Source organism: Syngnathoides biaculeatus, chromosome 5, assembly GCF_019802595.1.
Source record: "Syngnathoides biaculeatus isolate LvHL_M chromosome 5, ASM1980259v1, whole genome shotgun sequence".
NCBI lineage: Eukaryota > Metazoa > Chordata > Actinopteri > Syngnathiformes > Syngnathidae > Syngnathoides > Syngnathoides biaculeatus.
This window is the reverse complement of record NC_084644.1, coordinates 5,515,994-5,532,883: the sequence shown is the minus strand read 5'-3', so window position 1 is coordinate 5,532,883 and position 16,890 is coordinate 5,515,994. Positions and strand designations below refer to the sequence as shown.

Genomic DNA, 16,890 nt, shown 5'->3' with positions numbered 1-16,890 from the left:
GCATCAGCTGCGGATTGGGGGGGGGGGTGGGGGGGGGTCAAGCATGCATACCGGAGAGTCCTGCGAGCACACGCCGACGCTTCCACCGCAGTCGGGGATTGCCGAATTGATACTAAATGACCGAGGGGACCAGGTCACAAAGGGGTTTAGCGCCCAACGGCAATTGTTAGCTTGCGGAGGAATATTTGCTAACGGCTTCCGTGACATAAGCGTCATCGATTTACCCGTCCGTGTTTTTGTTCGTTGCCTTTTCCGTCGTATTAACCGGTGCATCATTGGATAATTCATAGGAAACAGCGAAGAAGCTCTCGTCCTTTGCACCCGTGCAATCCATTTTCCACGACGCACCGGCCGGGTGTGTTGGAAAAGTGCGAAGAGTGAATCCATCCTCACGAGTGTTCAAGCAAAATAACTAGCCGGCATTTCGGCTAACGCGAAAGGAACAACGAGCGACCTTCCCGCGGGTAAATCTGGCAGAAACGCACGAGGCCGCCTGAGTGCGCTCCTGCCGTTAACGTCACTTCCTGTTTCCTTTCCAAAACAAATCCCTTGAGAGGATTTTCATGGCGGGAGTTACAAAAAGCCGTACACGTCAAAATCACGCTGTGTGGTGAAAACAACCGACGAGTCCATTCCGGCAGCCTTTTTTTTTTTTTTTTTTTAATTAAACTCATACTAAAAATCATGCTTTTGGTGTCAGAGGAGCTTTAAATTTCCATATCAAGGGACTCAAAGTGACTTTGCCTTTGGGTTGCCGGTTTAACGTTCACTAAAAACCTAAATTTCCATTAATCGTTCTGTGGATGAATCTGTCAAGTCATTTTGTCCTTCCCTCCGTCTTTTTTCTGTGCGGAGTCGAGGGGATTTTCCATTGGTGTCCCGACCTGGCCCAAATCCGCGTCGCTTCACGAGGTGTCCTTAAGCCCGCGAAGGAGGCAGTCAGGCCCCCAAATCAGTTCTCACATTCAGCAGAACGTTTAAAGGTCAAGTGTCAGCTCTATAAACGTTCTAAAACAGATATTGTAATGAAAACTACGTATAAGATTATTCGCTTCAATGTCTATACGAAAAAATAAATAGGAGCGGAGAGCGCAAAGTTGCGGAAGTGTCATTGGACGACACCAAAGTGGTCGCCATTTTGGCTGCATCCCCTGTCCGTGACATCACCCCAGACATTCGCCATTCAAAACACGCGGTGGACCCGAACTACGGGAGACGAACGCACCCCTTCTGTCACGGAAGAACATCACGCAACCGAGTGAAGTTCCCGGGGCAATATTACCCTATTGTTTCGAGCCATATTTAGAAGATATGCGGATCACGGCCAAACCACCTCCCCGCCCGATCCACCTCCGCATGGCGGTGATAAAAACAACGCCACCCGCGAGCTACACGAAGCCTCGGTCAAACCGCCTCCCTGTCCTATCCGCTTCCACGGCAGAGATGAGCCATCGTGGCCCGGCACCGCGACAAGCCACCCCAGCCGGAGTCGCTAATTTTCGGCGCCGAGGTGGCTTATCATGGCGCTGAGCCGGGCCGCTTTACGGGGTTGTTCATAGCCGCCGCCGTCCGGGATGAACAAAACAGAGCCTTGTCGCCGCACGCGGCTGAGCGCGGCATTGTCGGGAGGGTTGTTCAAAGCCGTTGCCGTCCGCCAGCCGACGTGACAGCCTTTGCTGGCGAGGCGACGCAGCAGCTTTCGCCGGCGAGCCCGACGCCGTCCGACGCACACTTCGTCACATTTAGCACACATCTTTTGTTACATTCTAAGAGGATTACGTCCCCCAAAACTATTATTTTTTTTTAGTAGCTGTATACTCACCTACGTGTCTTTTGGAAACCACGAAGCTCTCGTCCTTTGGACCCGTGCAATCCATTTTTCAAGTATGAAGTATTCAAGTATGAATAATGAATCGAACAATATCCAGCAATGCAACGAGCCGGCATTTTGGCTAACACGAAGGAACAACGAGCTAACTTCCAGCAGGTAAAACCAATAGAAACAAACGAGTCCGCTTGAGGGCAGTCCTGCCCTGTACGTCACTTCCTGCTTCTTCTCGAAAACAAATCCCTCGAGAGGATTTTCATGGCGAGAGTTACAAAAAGCCGTATTGTGGTGGGGAAAAAAACGCATGGGTCCATGTCGGCTGCCGTTTTTTTCATTAAAAACATACGAAAAAAAAAAATCATGCATTTCATGACAGTGGCACTTTAAACTTACGACCTCATATGCACTTGTACGGCCAGGTCAGGAATATGCAACATTTTTTTTTATTTTTTTTAGTGTGACAATTCTAATTTTCGGCACGGTATAATGAGTGAATATTGAGGTCAGGCGAAACCCAGGCGTAAAGTGGTCGTACCGAGTAAAAAAATTCCAGGGTACCAAACAAAGCACGGCTGCAGAGCTGCACTAAGCGGTCCACAATCGGCACATCGCAGCTACCGATCTCGTATTACGGGCGATAAATTGCATCAAATGATAACAGAGGAAATGAAGGTTGGGATTTATGACGGTCAACGGCCAAAGCGAATGACTTCGATCTTTCCCCGGCGCACATTTGTAGATGTGGCGAAAGTGTCATTTAGAACATTCTGGAAGGCTGTGACCAGAACTTCTTACATTTACGAGCGTGCAAAGAATTACTCAAGCTATAAAAATTCATTCGTACTTGATTATAAGGTGAGAAATGAATTAGGTGAGTGGAGTTTTGTTCAGGTCAGACAGGAGCTATAATTTGATTTTTAATGTGTTCATTTAAAAAAAAAAAAAGTTAATTTTCTGTGTCGAATTCGCTGAATTTGTTAAGGTTTATTTACGACAATCTACGCCTACGCCTTTTTTCCGTGATGACTGCACGAGAGGCAGCGGAGTGTTCGGGCCACAGTCCCGGAGCCACGTGTCACGTTCGAAAGATTCCAGATCTGAAAAGCGTTCATTCCTGCTTCGCAACCAGCCACTGCGAAGATATGAAAGGGAAGAAGAGTTCAAGCACAATCAGCAGACATTTAACTTGTTGTCCTGAAAGTCGCAGGATGGGGCGTGCCGTGAACTATTTGAAAATATTTTGCTAACCTCCCAGCTCACGTGGAGATTTGACTATAAAGCTGTCAATGGCAATGTAATAATGTGTTAACTTCATGACAATTAAAATATTTTATACAATAGAATGGGTCCCAACGGGCCAACATTATTAAAATGTAGATTATAGAATTTATATATATATATATATATACACACACACATTTATATTTCACCATATCTAAAAGCACAAGCATATATATATATATATATATATATATATATATGTGTAATTGTTTTGTCCACAATATATCTATACATCTAAAAGCACAAGCATATATATATTTTATATTTTGCCCCCATTATGTGTATATATATATATATATATATATATATATAGATCTAAAAGCACAATCATATGTATTTTATATATACATAAAACCACAAGTATATATATATATATATATATATATATATATATATATATATATATACACACATATACACACACACACACACATATACATATATATACACACACACACACACCTAACAGCACAAGCATATATATTTTTTTTCACAATGTACATATATATAGATCTAAAAGCACAATCATATGTATTTCATATATACATAAAAGCACAAGTATATATATATACACACACACACACATCTAAAAGCACAAGCATACATATATACATACATTTTTTTCCATTTTTTTTCCCAGTATCAATGGTTGTAATCATTTTTTTAAATTATTAAGGCCCATTGTATAAAATATTTTCACTGTCACGAAGTTAACACATTCAGTGCCATTGACAGCTTTCAAGTCAAGAATCCACATTAACTGGGAGGTTACTAAAATATTTTGAAATAGTTCACGACATGCTACAGTTAAATTCTACACCACTACAAATAAACAGTAATAATGAATTAAAACCTCTGGACAGCGTGCATCAAATCTGAGCCTTATCTTTATGATAAAAGTAGTTATTTGGTGTTGCTATGTTATTTAACCCATCTGCACGCAGCTGTCCCTCAGTTGTGTTCTTCACCTATGCAAAATGACTTCGGCGGTGACACTACGGCTATTCAGGACATAAAGATTATGCGGATCAGGTCGATCGGCGGAGGGTGGTGCTGCTGAATATTGCTGGGAAGTCCGCCTGCAAAGGGGAGTGTCGCGTGCAGCTCCAGGGCAAGTGCGGTGGGCCACCAGAAGCAACAGGAAAGGCAAAAAAAGGAAATAACGCAACGGAGGCCGACGACTGCTGCCTTCGGGGACAATAATTAAAAAGCGAGGAACGAGTTAAGACCATTTATAGTTAAGATTACAGGGAAATAGGATTAAAAAGTCAATATGAAAAATGAAGCAGTCCAGTTAATACACACAAAATCGAGGTATTGTGCCACTGTCTAAATCAAATAACTGGATGAGACAACATTTTCTTCAACTAAATCACAACAAAACTGAGACAATTGTTTTTGGCAATAAAGAAGAGAGTCTCTCTTCAAAAACCAAAGACCAAGTCCTAAATCTTGGGTGTTCCGATTGATTCCGACCTGACTTTCAACAAGCGTATCAAACACAAAACTGCCTTCTACGATCTGAAGAACACATCTAGAGTGAAGTCTCGTATGTGTCAAGCAGACCAGGAACAGCTTCTATGATTTTATCTCAAGTAGACTTGACTATTGTAAGCGTCTTCTGACTGGACTCCCCAAAAAGAGTATTAAACAGCTGCAGCTCGCGTTCTCACCAAAACCAAGCGGTCAGAGCATATAACCTCAACCCTAAAGTCCTTGCACTGGCTTCCAGTCCGCTTTAGAAATCGATTTTAAAGTTCTGATACTGGTCTGTAAATCACTCAAGGATTTAGGTCCTGAACACATGAAGAAATGGTTACAGAATACAAACCCAGTAGAGCTCTGAGATCGACTGACTCGGGTCAAATAGTGGAGCGCAGAGTCCAAAGCAAACATGGCGAAGGGGCACTTAGCTATTATGCTGCACACAAATAATAAGTTGCCAACGGGGGTGAGATCAGCTTCAAGTGTGAATGTTTTGAAATCCAGATTGAAAACGTTTTTTTTTTTTTTTTTTCCATGCTTCTTAGAACATATCCACTTTTTGATCATATTACTTGCACTGTTCGCGGTTTTTGTCTTTTTTATAAAATTTTGTTTGTCATTTTTATTGTTTTTAATCCCATTTTAAAATGTTTTACCCATTTGTTTTCAAATGCTTTTAATCATGTAACGAGTTACCTCATGTATGAAACGCGCTACACACAAAGTAAATTTGCTTTGCGATGAACATAAACTGTGTTCTGCTAGAAAAATGGACAACATGCAGATCTAAATCATTCGCACATTCCAAACTGAACATGAAAACCACATAAAACCGGTACGTGTCCCAAACTTTGTACAACTTGACCTTAATGTAAATCTAAATAAAGACGTTTGCATCACCTTGACAGCACAGAGAAAGATTTAAGTACAATTTGTTTGCAGCCGTGGGTGAATCACTGCCAGAGCAGAATTGGATGCAAACAAGCTACACCGAATGTTGTTATGTAATGAATATTACAGCACCACGTCAGAGAGTGAGTCACAGAGTTTAATTTGTATTCAAACCAATGCACATATACAATACAAAAGATTTTGTCTCATAACTAAAAGCTTGACTCAACATATGTAGAGCGCGACAGGCATGCACAATTCTTAATGAAATCAGAACAAGGAGGCACTTGGGAGCATTTTTGAAAATGTTCCATCCCATATTAAAACTGGCAATTCGGCTTAAGGCGTCGCCCGGGCCTAGTGATGACGGTAAAACTGCGCAAGACTTTAAAAAGTGCTTCGGATAAAACAAAATGGATCGAAAACGGGACTATTTCTTAAAAACAAGACACTTGATTCCTCTGAAAAAAATTGGGAGTAAAATTAAATGTCACAGAAAGTAGACCAGCGATTCCCAAACACTGTCGCAACGCACGTATCATGAGAGCTCATCAGGTGGGGGTACGGAATTTATTTACACAAATTATCATCCCACCCCCATTCATGCTTTCAATCTTGAAAGAGGTACTTAAAAAAATAAAAAAAATGCAGAACATAAAATGAACCAAATTGAATTGACATTTTATCTTGGAGGTGTGCCGTGAGATTTTTTTTTTTTTTTTTTGCGCTTTGGCTCGATAAAGGTTGGGAAACACTGCACAAGGCAACGTGTTCAGTTTCGGAGGAAAACACCCCTTTTATTCATACTGAAATGTTCTTAACCGCACCATAATGACACCAATTACTTCCAAACCACAAGCGACGCGCATAACAGCACTGACAGGTTTTCCGACTCGTTTGTTGTGCGCGTTGCAGTCTCGAATTCTCAATTCTATGGAAACGATGACATATGCGTGCACGCGGGGAGCCCCGCGCCGATCACGTGGGGAAGGCATGTTGCCAAAGATCAATATGTTTCCCCCCGCCTGCCGCTATGCGGGTACAGATGGTTGGTGCGCGGCTGAACTGGGCCAAACGCGGTAACCATCCGGCGTTTGAGCGCAATAATGTGCTCGTGTGTACAGTCCAGTTGCAAAAAGGAAACCCTCGTCATGATCTGCGGGGTGTGCCGTCTTATTCTTATCTCACACTTGCACTCCTCTCTCGCGGGGGGGGGGGGGGGGGGGGGCCTTGAAAGGAGGTTTCCCCACATTGCCCCCGGCACTAAAAGAATCCTCAAATTATCAGAAGGGGAGGGAAATCCGGAAGCGGCCCAACAGGAAGTCTGCCTGCCGTTTCTGGTCTTGAGCGTGACGTACGAAAACGAAAAACATTTGCAGTGTTGCGAAACTGAGCCTGCGTGATAGTCCGGTAACTAAAGTTCAGCATGAAGATAACAGATCACGTGGTCGCGCCAGATCAGGTGGGGTGGGGGGTGTTTTTGGAGGAAGCTCGTCAAGGTGAATCACGGGTAAATACAATAAAACTTTTTGTGGCTCAACCTGCCGCAAACTTTTACAGTTAATTATCACACCGAGTCTTCAAAACAGCCACCACAATGGCAAAGGCAAAAAAAAAAGACGACATTCCAGCCCATTTGTGGTATGCAGCCCTTAAAAAAAAAAAAAAAAGAAAAAAAAAAAGAAAATCAGTAAAGCCAGGCATGAAAACAAAAGACCTGCTGCTCAGTTGAAATCTCGGTCGGGGAAGAGGAGGGGGGCCACGAGGGTCCACAGATACAGGCCGAGACCCAGCCAGCTGGAGCACGCCTTCACCCACACGGCCGGCTTGCTGCTCTGCATGTCGTGGGTGCTTGTGTCGGGTCTGTGGCGAGGGGGCGGGGAGAAGAAAAAAAAAAAAAAAAAAAGCACCTTTAAGTGAACCAATCGATTGATTGAATCGAATCGATATACATAGTGTCAGAATTGTTTTTTTTTTTTTTTGCTTTTTGTACACCCTCTGGTGCCAAAAATCAGCGTTTCACCTCGCCATGAACAGCAATTTAGGTACAGTGAGAAATCCCTACTGAGAGCAAATTCACCAAGTCTTAATTTTTGAGGCACATATTTGATATTTCTGTAATAAAAATAATAATAACACCAAGATAAAGCTGTGTGATACAGTGAAGAAAATGAGTATTTGAACACCCTGTTATATTGCAAGTACTCCCACTGATAGATCACGGAGGGGTCTGAAATGTTCATCGTAGGTGCATGTCCACTGTGTGAGATATAATCTAAAGAAAAATCCAGAAATTACAATGTAGGATTTCTTTGTGTGATACAGCTGCAAATAAGTATTTGAACACCTGTCTATCAGCTCGAATTCTGACCATCAAAGACCGGTTAGTCCGCCGTTAAAAGTCCACCTCCACTCCAGGTATTATCCTGAATCAGATGCACCTGTCAGATGTCAAGGCCCGTTTTAAGTTTGCCAATGGCCATTTGGATGATACAGAGGAGTCATGAGAGAAAGTTTTGTGGTCAGATGAGACCAAAATGGAACTTTTTGGTCATAATTCCTCTAACCGTGTGTTTGGAGGAAAACAAATGATGACTTCCATTGCAAGAACACCATCCCTACTGTGAAGCATGGGGGTGCTAGCATCATGCTTTGGGGGTGTTTTTCTGCACGTGGGGGAGGACGACTGCACCGTATTAAGGAGAGGATGACCGCGGCCACGTATTGTGAGATTTTGGGGAACAAATATTTATTTTCTTCACTGTATCTACAGAAGGGAGACTGTAGTTTCTTTTAATCCCTTTAATTAAGATTACGGCTGGGCAGTTATATATTTAGTGACCGTGATGAATTTCATATATTTACTCAATGAAATGTGGCTGAAAAGTTCGTCCACCTTTTCCTCCTTCACTTTCATTTGCAAGTTGTAGAAGTAAACAAAGCAATAGTAAGTGGTAAACATAAACAGAACATAGCTGAGGTCTGCGAAATCTCCTTTTGAGGAGTTACTTGATGCCAGCTGTGTGGCTCTAAAACGAAATGATCAAAACTTTTGACTCGTAGTGTCAATGTATTTCAATCATTAATGACATCATTGAAGATTTTAGGCCAATTTGTGATTTTAGAAGCGAGTATTAAACTGGAAGACTATTGGACTAATCGGTAGGCAAAAGGTAGTTTTCAGTTTCAAAAAGTTTGGTAATCCCTGCTCTCGAACTTCGATTACGTCACCTAACTGAGTTTAAGAACACTTTTTCCTCGAGTTTACTGCATCTAAGGATGACATGCAGGTTATCAGTTGTCATAACGTATTCCTTTTTTGCAAGCATATTTTGTTAGCGTGGAGTGTTGCTACATTTACATTTCCGTTTTATTCCTTGGCATTTTAAAATTGCACACCGGCGGGGCGGGGAGACAACGAGGAAAATGCAAGTTATAGAATCACAATGGAAATCAAACCACCGAACAAAATTTTCATAAATATTACAAATCTGTCTTGTCTACGTTTTCCTTTAACATGGTGCTCAAGTGTTCTGAGATACCAGTCAAAAAGTTCAATTTTTAGCACTTTTACTGGTTAAATGGTAGGCACACGTTTGAATTTCACTTCAACCACTTTTTGTTGGCGTGTGCATTTTATTTTTGCACCTTATGGTATTTGTTTAAAAGCTTGTGGTACATTTATATTTGAAACTATTGACATAGGCAATTATAAACCTGGGGGTCTCTCAATTACATTCCCCACAAATAGCGGGAGAGTCGTACTCACAGGTACCAGTTGGTGAGAGTCATCATGATGTACAGCGAGGCCAGAGCCAGGTGAAAGTGGAAGGCCGAGTAGTTGTAAGTCACGCCGTCCTCCTCGTTGTCCACGGCCCTGCGGACCCCGTCCTCGCCCACCATGACTTGTCCGCTCTCTCCGCCGCCCTCCTCCGTTTGCAGCAGCTTGTTGACCTGCGTGTTGCTGGATGACCGAATACTGGGACACAAAGAAGTGTACGTAGGATCAAACGTGACATAACACGTAAAAGAGAATTTGTGTGGAGATTCCTGCCCTGAAAAAAAAAAACCCACCTGGCGTAGAGTGTGCACAAAACGAAGATGAGCAAGCCGACCACGCTCTGGGCATCCCACAACATCACCTGGCCCGGCGGGTGTTCACCGGAGGGGGACGGGGTGCTGACGTTCGACACGAGACTCAACAGGCTGGGGTTGCACTTGCGATCTGAGAGGGCGCCCCGCACACACAAACAAAGATACTTACAAACAATGGATTAGAGCACAGGTGTCAAACTCAAGGCCCGGGGGCCGGATGAGGCCCGCGAAGTCAACTTGCATGATTTTTGTTCAAATCTGGACCCAAATTTCAAATTGTCATATCATAAATGATGACATTGAGATATTGCAAGAGTTTTATTTTTTTAAGCATTTTGTACAATAGTTGAAAGACCCATTACCCTTGATTTCTGATTCCATTGAAGTCTGCAAAGCTAGAAATGACATACCCAATTAAAAATCAGCAAACGAGTGGATTACAGACTTATTTTTTTGTTTAACTCATAAATAAAATATGTGCTTTGGAAATGGGTACCGTTGCAATTCCTTCTGCCGGAAAATATTGACATTACCACCAATTATTACATTCTGTGTTTTTGGCAAAGCATCAACGCTCCCGTATTTTACCAAATCAATCTTTACTAATGAAATATTGGTACTATGGTGTCTCAGTTATCATGGAAAATATGAATTAAAATGGTCTACGCGTTCCTGAGTTCCAGATGTTTTTCTAGCGAGGGGCCTGGAGTCCGCTCATTTGTCAAAATTACCTACGTCACTAGCGATGAGCGCAGTCTACCACTGTCAACATAAACAGGTGGGCTCTCACTAGTTGCTTTTCTACATGTAGACAATTACAGTCATTCCCGGCCTACGGAGCGCACCTGGTTACAAGCCTCACCGAGTACATCTGTAAAGGAAATGCCATTTGGTACATACGCCGTGGCTGTGTAAAAGCCGCAAGTGCCCACATTGAAACAGGAGATATTCACAAAGAAAGATGATACACAGATAGAGCTTAACACTAGTGCTAACGCTAACAGGGCCGGTAAAAGTCACTTCCTCTGCACATATATTCCACCGGTCTCATTCTTACCTTTTCCGCTTGAGTGCCCCCTTGCGGTCGTTAGAAAAAAAATGCTCAAATTAGCCGCATCCCCGCATGAACTGCAGGGTTGAAAGCTTGTGAAAAAAGTCGCGGCTTGTGGGCCAGAAATTACGGTAATTAGAGGAAGGAGGTGGGGGTCGGGGGGCTAGCCAAAAATGGACAAAACGGATACAAATCTTGGTCAAACAGAAAAAGCTTTGTGTGTTCTTTTCTGGACACTCGTATGACAAAATTAAAGTGTTTCTACTAAATAAAATTGACACGCCCACTTTAGAGAATCACACTATGAATGTTTACATAGCCCAAATTTGGGACTTTGGAGGTGACCTGGGATATTTCAAATGTGGACTTCCAGACATTCATGACTTGACGAAAACAGGACTGCACTTGAATATCAGGGATGAACTGAGCGATACAGGAACTGTTGGAATAATAATAATAACAACAAAACGACTGCCTATGAGAGCTGCAACTGCGAAACAGACGTGGTGAGACTCACTTGGGTTGTTGGTCATTGCGGACCAGGTGACGTACATGGTGTACAGGGAGATGAGAGAAGCTTGCAGTAGGCCAGAGTAAGGTTGGGCTTTCTGCAAGCAACATGACAAATATACACTCACCATGTGTTTCAGGATGTACCGCACAACATTTTAAAAGCCACAATTTTATTCTATGGAGAAGGAGCTTCAGTGGGTAAACTATAAACCCGTTTTTATGCACACAGGAAAAGACAAGAAGATTCCGGTGAGACTATAGCAAGACACATCAGGAACAAAAACAATACAACAAAGTAGCAGTGACCCGAAATGGCTTCTAGAGACGGTTTTCGACCACGTGACTACATCCGGGGCACGCGGCCATGTTGGATGGGTTCACTCGACTGACGTTCACTCTATGGCTTTTGCGTAGAGACCGGAGCTACTCAAATGTTCGTACGACTAAAAAGTCACGCATGATGGCTAAAAAAGATTTTGGAAAGTTATCGGGGCTCATTAGATGTCGTTTCAAGAAACCGTTACGACAACAAGTGTGCTTTGATCGACAATAATCGACCCATATGCCTTGGAGAAACACAAATGTGGGAGTAGTTAACCTATCTAGACATTGTCAACCATATCCTCTTCTCAACAAGCGCTCATACCATGGACCAAGTAAAGAATTACAAAAGGTCTGGAAGCCTACAACCAATTCATCAATGGCTGGGTTCGTCATGCAGATGCAGAGGTATCCATTGTAAGAAAGTTGTATCTCCACATTGCTAACGTTAGTGTACCGCACAATGTAATTTAAATATGAACCGCATGATTACAGTCAGTGTTGTGTTAAATTATGTTGGTTATTATTTTCATCTCTCTCTCGCAAAGAGAGAGAGAGAGGGAGAGAGACAGAGATTCGACCGGGACGAGTCCCAAGTGGAGCCCGCAGCTCTTTCTCCACTTCCACGGCTACATTTTTAACTCAACTCACAAAACAGCTAGTGGTGCGATAACTCGTTTTTGCAAACTTATTATCATAAAACAGATACAGATTTTGGGGACATGCATTGAATTCACACACGGGTAAATATGTAGGCCAGGGCTCAACAACCTTTTGAGGCGACGTGATCCATTTGCGGCAAATTTCAGACTCAGTTCATTACACGAACATAAAATATTTTTGTTTTAATTTATTGTAGTAAATGACATTGTAGGTATTTAAAAAAAAAATTAATTCATGTAAGCAAGTCAGATTCGGAATTTAAAGCACAAATAATAGTAACAATTTGTGGCTTATGGTGTTTTTAGAACATACCTCGCGGCCGCCTTATATGGTCCTCGCGGGCACTGCGTCGGTGACCCCTGATGTAGGCCCTAAAGAATATTTCTCTTTCACCGAACTTAGTTATTGCTAAGTAGGTGTGAAATTCTAAAAAAGGTATCCAATACTTGCCAAGAACGAAATGCGCATGATATAAAAGGGAATGACTTGGCTGCCAGATCCCCTCTGCTAATACGAGACCGCACACAGTTGTCGAAGTTTTCTCACACTGGTTCTTGATCACAGCTGGCAGTTGAAAGAAAGACGCTTTACAACACCCACTTATGTTTGAGTTTCATACACCTTTCTGAAATTATTCCTGCTTGGTTACTCGAATTCACCAAACCAAAATGGTGACCGCGTTCTAAACCTGAAGGTGTGTGACATCAGTCGAAAACAGTCCATTTCCAACAATGATCCATACAGCAGCACTGTCAGCCTACCCATTACTACCGGAAACAGGAAGGGGCTCAGCGCGGATCCCTGATGCAGTCCCGCCTCCACCTTCAATTCTTCTGACACACCTACGGCACATCTCTCCGCTGTTCTGCTGCCCTCATACATGTCCTGTACTAGTCTAACATATATCTCCGCCAGGCCAGACTTGCACATGCAGTACCACAGATCCTCTCTTGGTACTCGGTCATCGGCTTTCTCTAGGTCTACAAAAACACAATGTAGCTCCTTCTGAGCTTCTCTGTACATTTCCACGAGCACATCCTCAAGGCAAATAATGCATCTGAGGTACTCTTTCTAGGCATGAAATCATGAAAAGCAGCAGCACATCCATAAAGAGCCCAACAAGAGGCAATAGACGGACAAGAAATAGAAAAAAAAGGAAGCTCATCAAACAGCCTGGAATTAACGGCGACAGGCGATTTACTTTGGAAACAGCTTTTTCACATTCATGTTGTGCCTTCTAGAGAAAGATTTGGCAAGACATGATCAGAATACAACACAAATGTCAAGATATGGTTTAAAAAGTTACCTGAACTTTGGGCAGGATGGAGACAATAGAGACGATGATACAGAAGATAAAATTGAGGCTGATGATGACCTTGTGCTGTGCGCAGTCATCCGGCTGCGTGTAGTAGACATAAAACAGCACGACTGCGGCGAAAGCCACGGCATAATTGAGGAAGGTGAAAGTCAGGAGGCCTGGAAATCGCATGACGATGCATATCAGTAAACATTTATGTCACATCTACGGATGTTGAGGCAAGTTATGGGGAAGAAAACCTTATTAAAGTTCTCTACCTGCATACCAGCACTTGTTGCCATTACTTTCAGCATTTTCTACCCATGCTTGGTTCCAGGAGTAGGCAAAGTCAATGAGGAGAATGAGTTGGATTATAATGAAGAAGAGGGAGCCCACGAGTCCAAAATAGTACCACACTGAACCAAAAAAAAAAAGAAAAAGAAAAAGAAACAGAGAAGTGACTAACTTAACAGTCAACTGTAAATAAAAAACAGCCTTACAAAAAGTTGGCTGTTAATTATAAATGCATTTTGTTCGCACCGGTATTGAACACTGGATCGGAGATGAAAAAGGCTCCCACGGTAATCCCGACCAGGATCAGAAATTTAAAGAACCAGAAACTGAAAAGCAGACAAAAACAAATATTCAGTACAAGCAGAGGAACAAAAGCAAACTGTGCAAACTCGCGTTTTAACCACCCCACTAGTCTTTTGTAAATATTTCGTACACTACAAATATCCATCCATCCATCCATTTTCTTTTGACGCTTATCCTCACGAGGAGTGCTGGAACCTATCCCAGCTGTCAACGGACACCGTGAACTGGTTGCCAGGCAATCGCGGGGCACAGAGACAGACAACAGTCAAACTCGCAATCACACCTACGGGCAATTTAGAGTCTCCAATTAATGTTGCATGTTTTTGGGATGTGGGAGTGAAACCGGAGTGCCCGGAGAAAACCCACGCAGGGCTGGGGAGAACATGCAAACTCCACACAGGTGGGTCCAGGATTGACCCCGGGACCTCAGAACGCTTTACCAGCTGAACCACCGTGCCGCCTACGCTACAAATATTCTTTTCGAAAACATGCGACAAGTGAAAACAAAGCTCTAACTTTTTTTTTACCCATTTTGAATAGCTGCACGCGGGTCTTTGCTGCTGCGGACGCGAATCATGATGAGGAAGAAGAGGAAAAAAAAGCAGGTCAAGGCAAAGCACATGCGATACACGGATTTGTAGCCCAAGATGATATCGCAGTCGACCTGGTTTTCAAAGCCAGGTATAGAAGTTCCACCCTGGCAAAATCCTGGGATCTGAAAGACACGGGAAAAAAAAAAAAAAAAAATCCAGTCAACACTCAAGATCCATGCACTAAACACTCAGACGTTGTCAGAGCACCCACTTTGCGAAGCTGCGCTTCCATTCCGGGAAGGATCATGATGATCGACACGAAGGTCCCCAACAGCAGAAAGAAGCTGAAAACCAGTCGCGTGACCGTGGAGTTATTCGAGGAGGGACAGCATCCGCACAGCAGACACGGTGCCGAGCCGCACAGACAGGAAGCCTGAAGGGATTGAAGACAGACAGACAGACGGCAACACCTTTAGCTTTAATTTGTCCCTTCAATTCATTTGCCCATGAAAATATAGTAATGTTTGCATAAAAACAATTATATTAGTACTGAGAGACGAGGTGCTGGTAATTTCTGTAGAACCAGGGAGTCTCCTTACAACTAATTTGACTGACAGATTAATGAGACGAATAAATTGCACAATGACTTCCTTTAACAACAACTGATAGGCGCCCCCTGTTGGTCGTTGAACGGAATGGCGTTATCCAAGTCACAAGCGTCACAAATATTTTCGCAGTTCAGGCAAAGCACTTAGTTTTCCTTTTAACTCAAATATTAAATGATATCCCCGGTCAAAACAGATATCATAAGCGGTTCAAAACGAACCCACGGGTTTTACGTATTCATAGACGACGGTTAGCTTCAGGTCGCAGTCTTTTGCTAACGTTTCTTTTTAATCGTATATAGAGAAAATACCACCAAGTATTCCACGTTTACTATCGCGTACATATGTCATAATTCGCGTCATTATTCGGCGGTATCGACTCACTTGCTAGTGTTGTTGGGACACCGCCGCTGATTTATTTTTTGGGCTAAAACATTCAAGAAAGTATCGACAAATTTGAGACGAAATACTTACACAGCTGGCTAAAGAACACAGCGCCAAACAGGCCCCCATGATGACACCAAAATGTTGTTCTCAGCTGGATTTTCTCGCCGTCTTCCGCGTGAAACTGTCAGACGACACACACGGTAAATTTCCTTTTATTTGTTCCTGGAGGATGGCAGCTCGCCCTCGAGCCAAACATCGCCACCTACTGGCGTGGATATTCCATGACTGGTCGTACACTAGCAAAGTCGATTTGACTGACCTCGCGATACCATATAAAACATATTAAACGCTGACATATGGTCCAAAACAGCGTTTTATATGGTATAGCGAGTACTGTATACTCACTTGTGTGGTAATTTTACGAGTTATTTCCGTTCCCGTTGGATTTTGTAATGACGCCGCCATGTTTGGTCGCTAACCCGTGTGTAGCGCAATTTTGACTTCATTTTTAGTGACTATTGAAGTATGTCTTGTGCCCATATTTTAGTGATGGCTGCATAACTTCCTCTTGTCTTCAGTGGAGCTCTGCTCTGTGGTCAGATCGCTTCTTCTTTTCCTTTTGGCTTGTCCCGTTTGGGGTCGCCCGTCAACCATTTTTCTTTGGTCTTCCTCTCGCTCTTTTCCCTGGCAAGCTTGTGATTCTCCTCTTCTAAATCTGAAGTCTGGTGTGGTTTTCCACAGAATTTGAATTTAGCCAACAGGATCTTTCTTGTTTATTAAAGACGTTACACCTTCAATCTGAAAATCTCCGTTTTCTACATTTTCAATGTGAAATCTCTCGGGGGTGGTCGAAATTGTGCTGTTGATGAACGACTTCGTTCGCGATATTTTACAACTGTTGATCTGACCGCTTTTCGAGCAAATCGGGCAGCAAAAATCACTCTTAAACACACTCCACACCATCGAAAATTGCCGAGGGTAATCTTTCCGACACATCGGCGAATTGGGCCTTCGCTGAGTTTAATGGCAAGGAAGGGAAAATAGACAAATATGGCGTGGTTGTCAATACGTGGGCACCCTGATTTGGTTAAAGTCGGTCTCAAGATGGCAACATTCTGTTGTCTCACATGACCTGCCTCCTAAATTTCATCCATCCATCCATTTTCTTAGCCGCTTATCCTCACGAGGGTCACGGGAGTGCTGGAGCCTATCCCAGCTGTCAACGGGGAGGAGGTGGGGCAGACCCTGAACTAGTTGCCAACCAATCGCAGGACACATGGAGAAAAATCGCCGCACTCACAATCACACCTTGGGGCAATTTAAGAGTGTCCCATGAATTTCCA

The 16,890-nt window shown here is 43.1% G+C and overlaps 1 protein-coding gene across 1 annotated transcript; it reads right to left on the bottom strand.

Annotated features, from left to right (window-relative positions):
• Positions 1-5,624: 5,624 nt before the first annotated feature.
• serinc2l (serine incorporator 2, like) lies at positions 5,625-15,792 on the bottom strand. Its single transcript, XM_061819253.1, has 10 exons — positions 15,635-15,792; positions 14,827-14,988; positions 14,550-14,737; positions 13,966-14,045; positions 13,704-13,841; positions 13,435-13,604; positions 11,149-11,239; positions 9,560-9,710; positions 9,255-9,464; positions 5,625-7,348 (listed from the first exon to the last, which is right to left on the bottom strand). The coding sequence occupies exons 1-10, from the start codon at positions 15,671-15,673 to the stop codon at positions 7,210-7,212; spliced, it is 1,368 nt and encodes a 455-aa protein (XP_061675237.1). The 5' UTR covers positions 15,674-15,792; the 3' UTR covers positions 5,625-7,209.
• Positions 15,793-16,890: the final 1,098 nt, after the last annotated feature.

Coding starts and splice junctions, on each gene's coding strand:
- serinc2l (XM_061819253.1), bottom strand. CDS start 15,673: ATGGGGGCCTGTTTGGCGCTGTGTTCTTTAGCCAGCTGT. Junction 14,046..14,549: donor CGTGCAGCTATTCAAAATGG/GTAAAAAAAAAG, acceptor TCTGCTTTTCAG/TTTCTGGTTCTTTAAATTTC. Junction 13,605..13,703: donor CAACAAGTGCTGGTATGCAG/GTAGAGAACTTT, acceptor TGCGATTTCCAG/GCCTCCTGACTTTCACCTTC.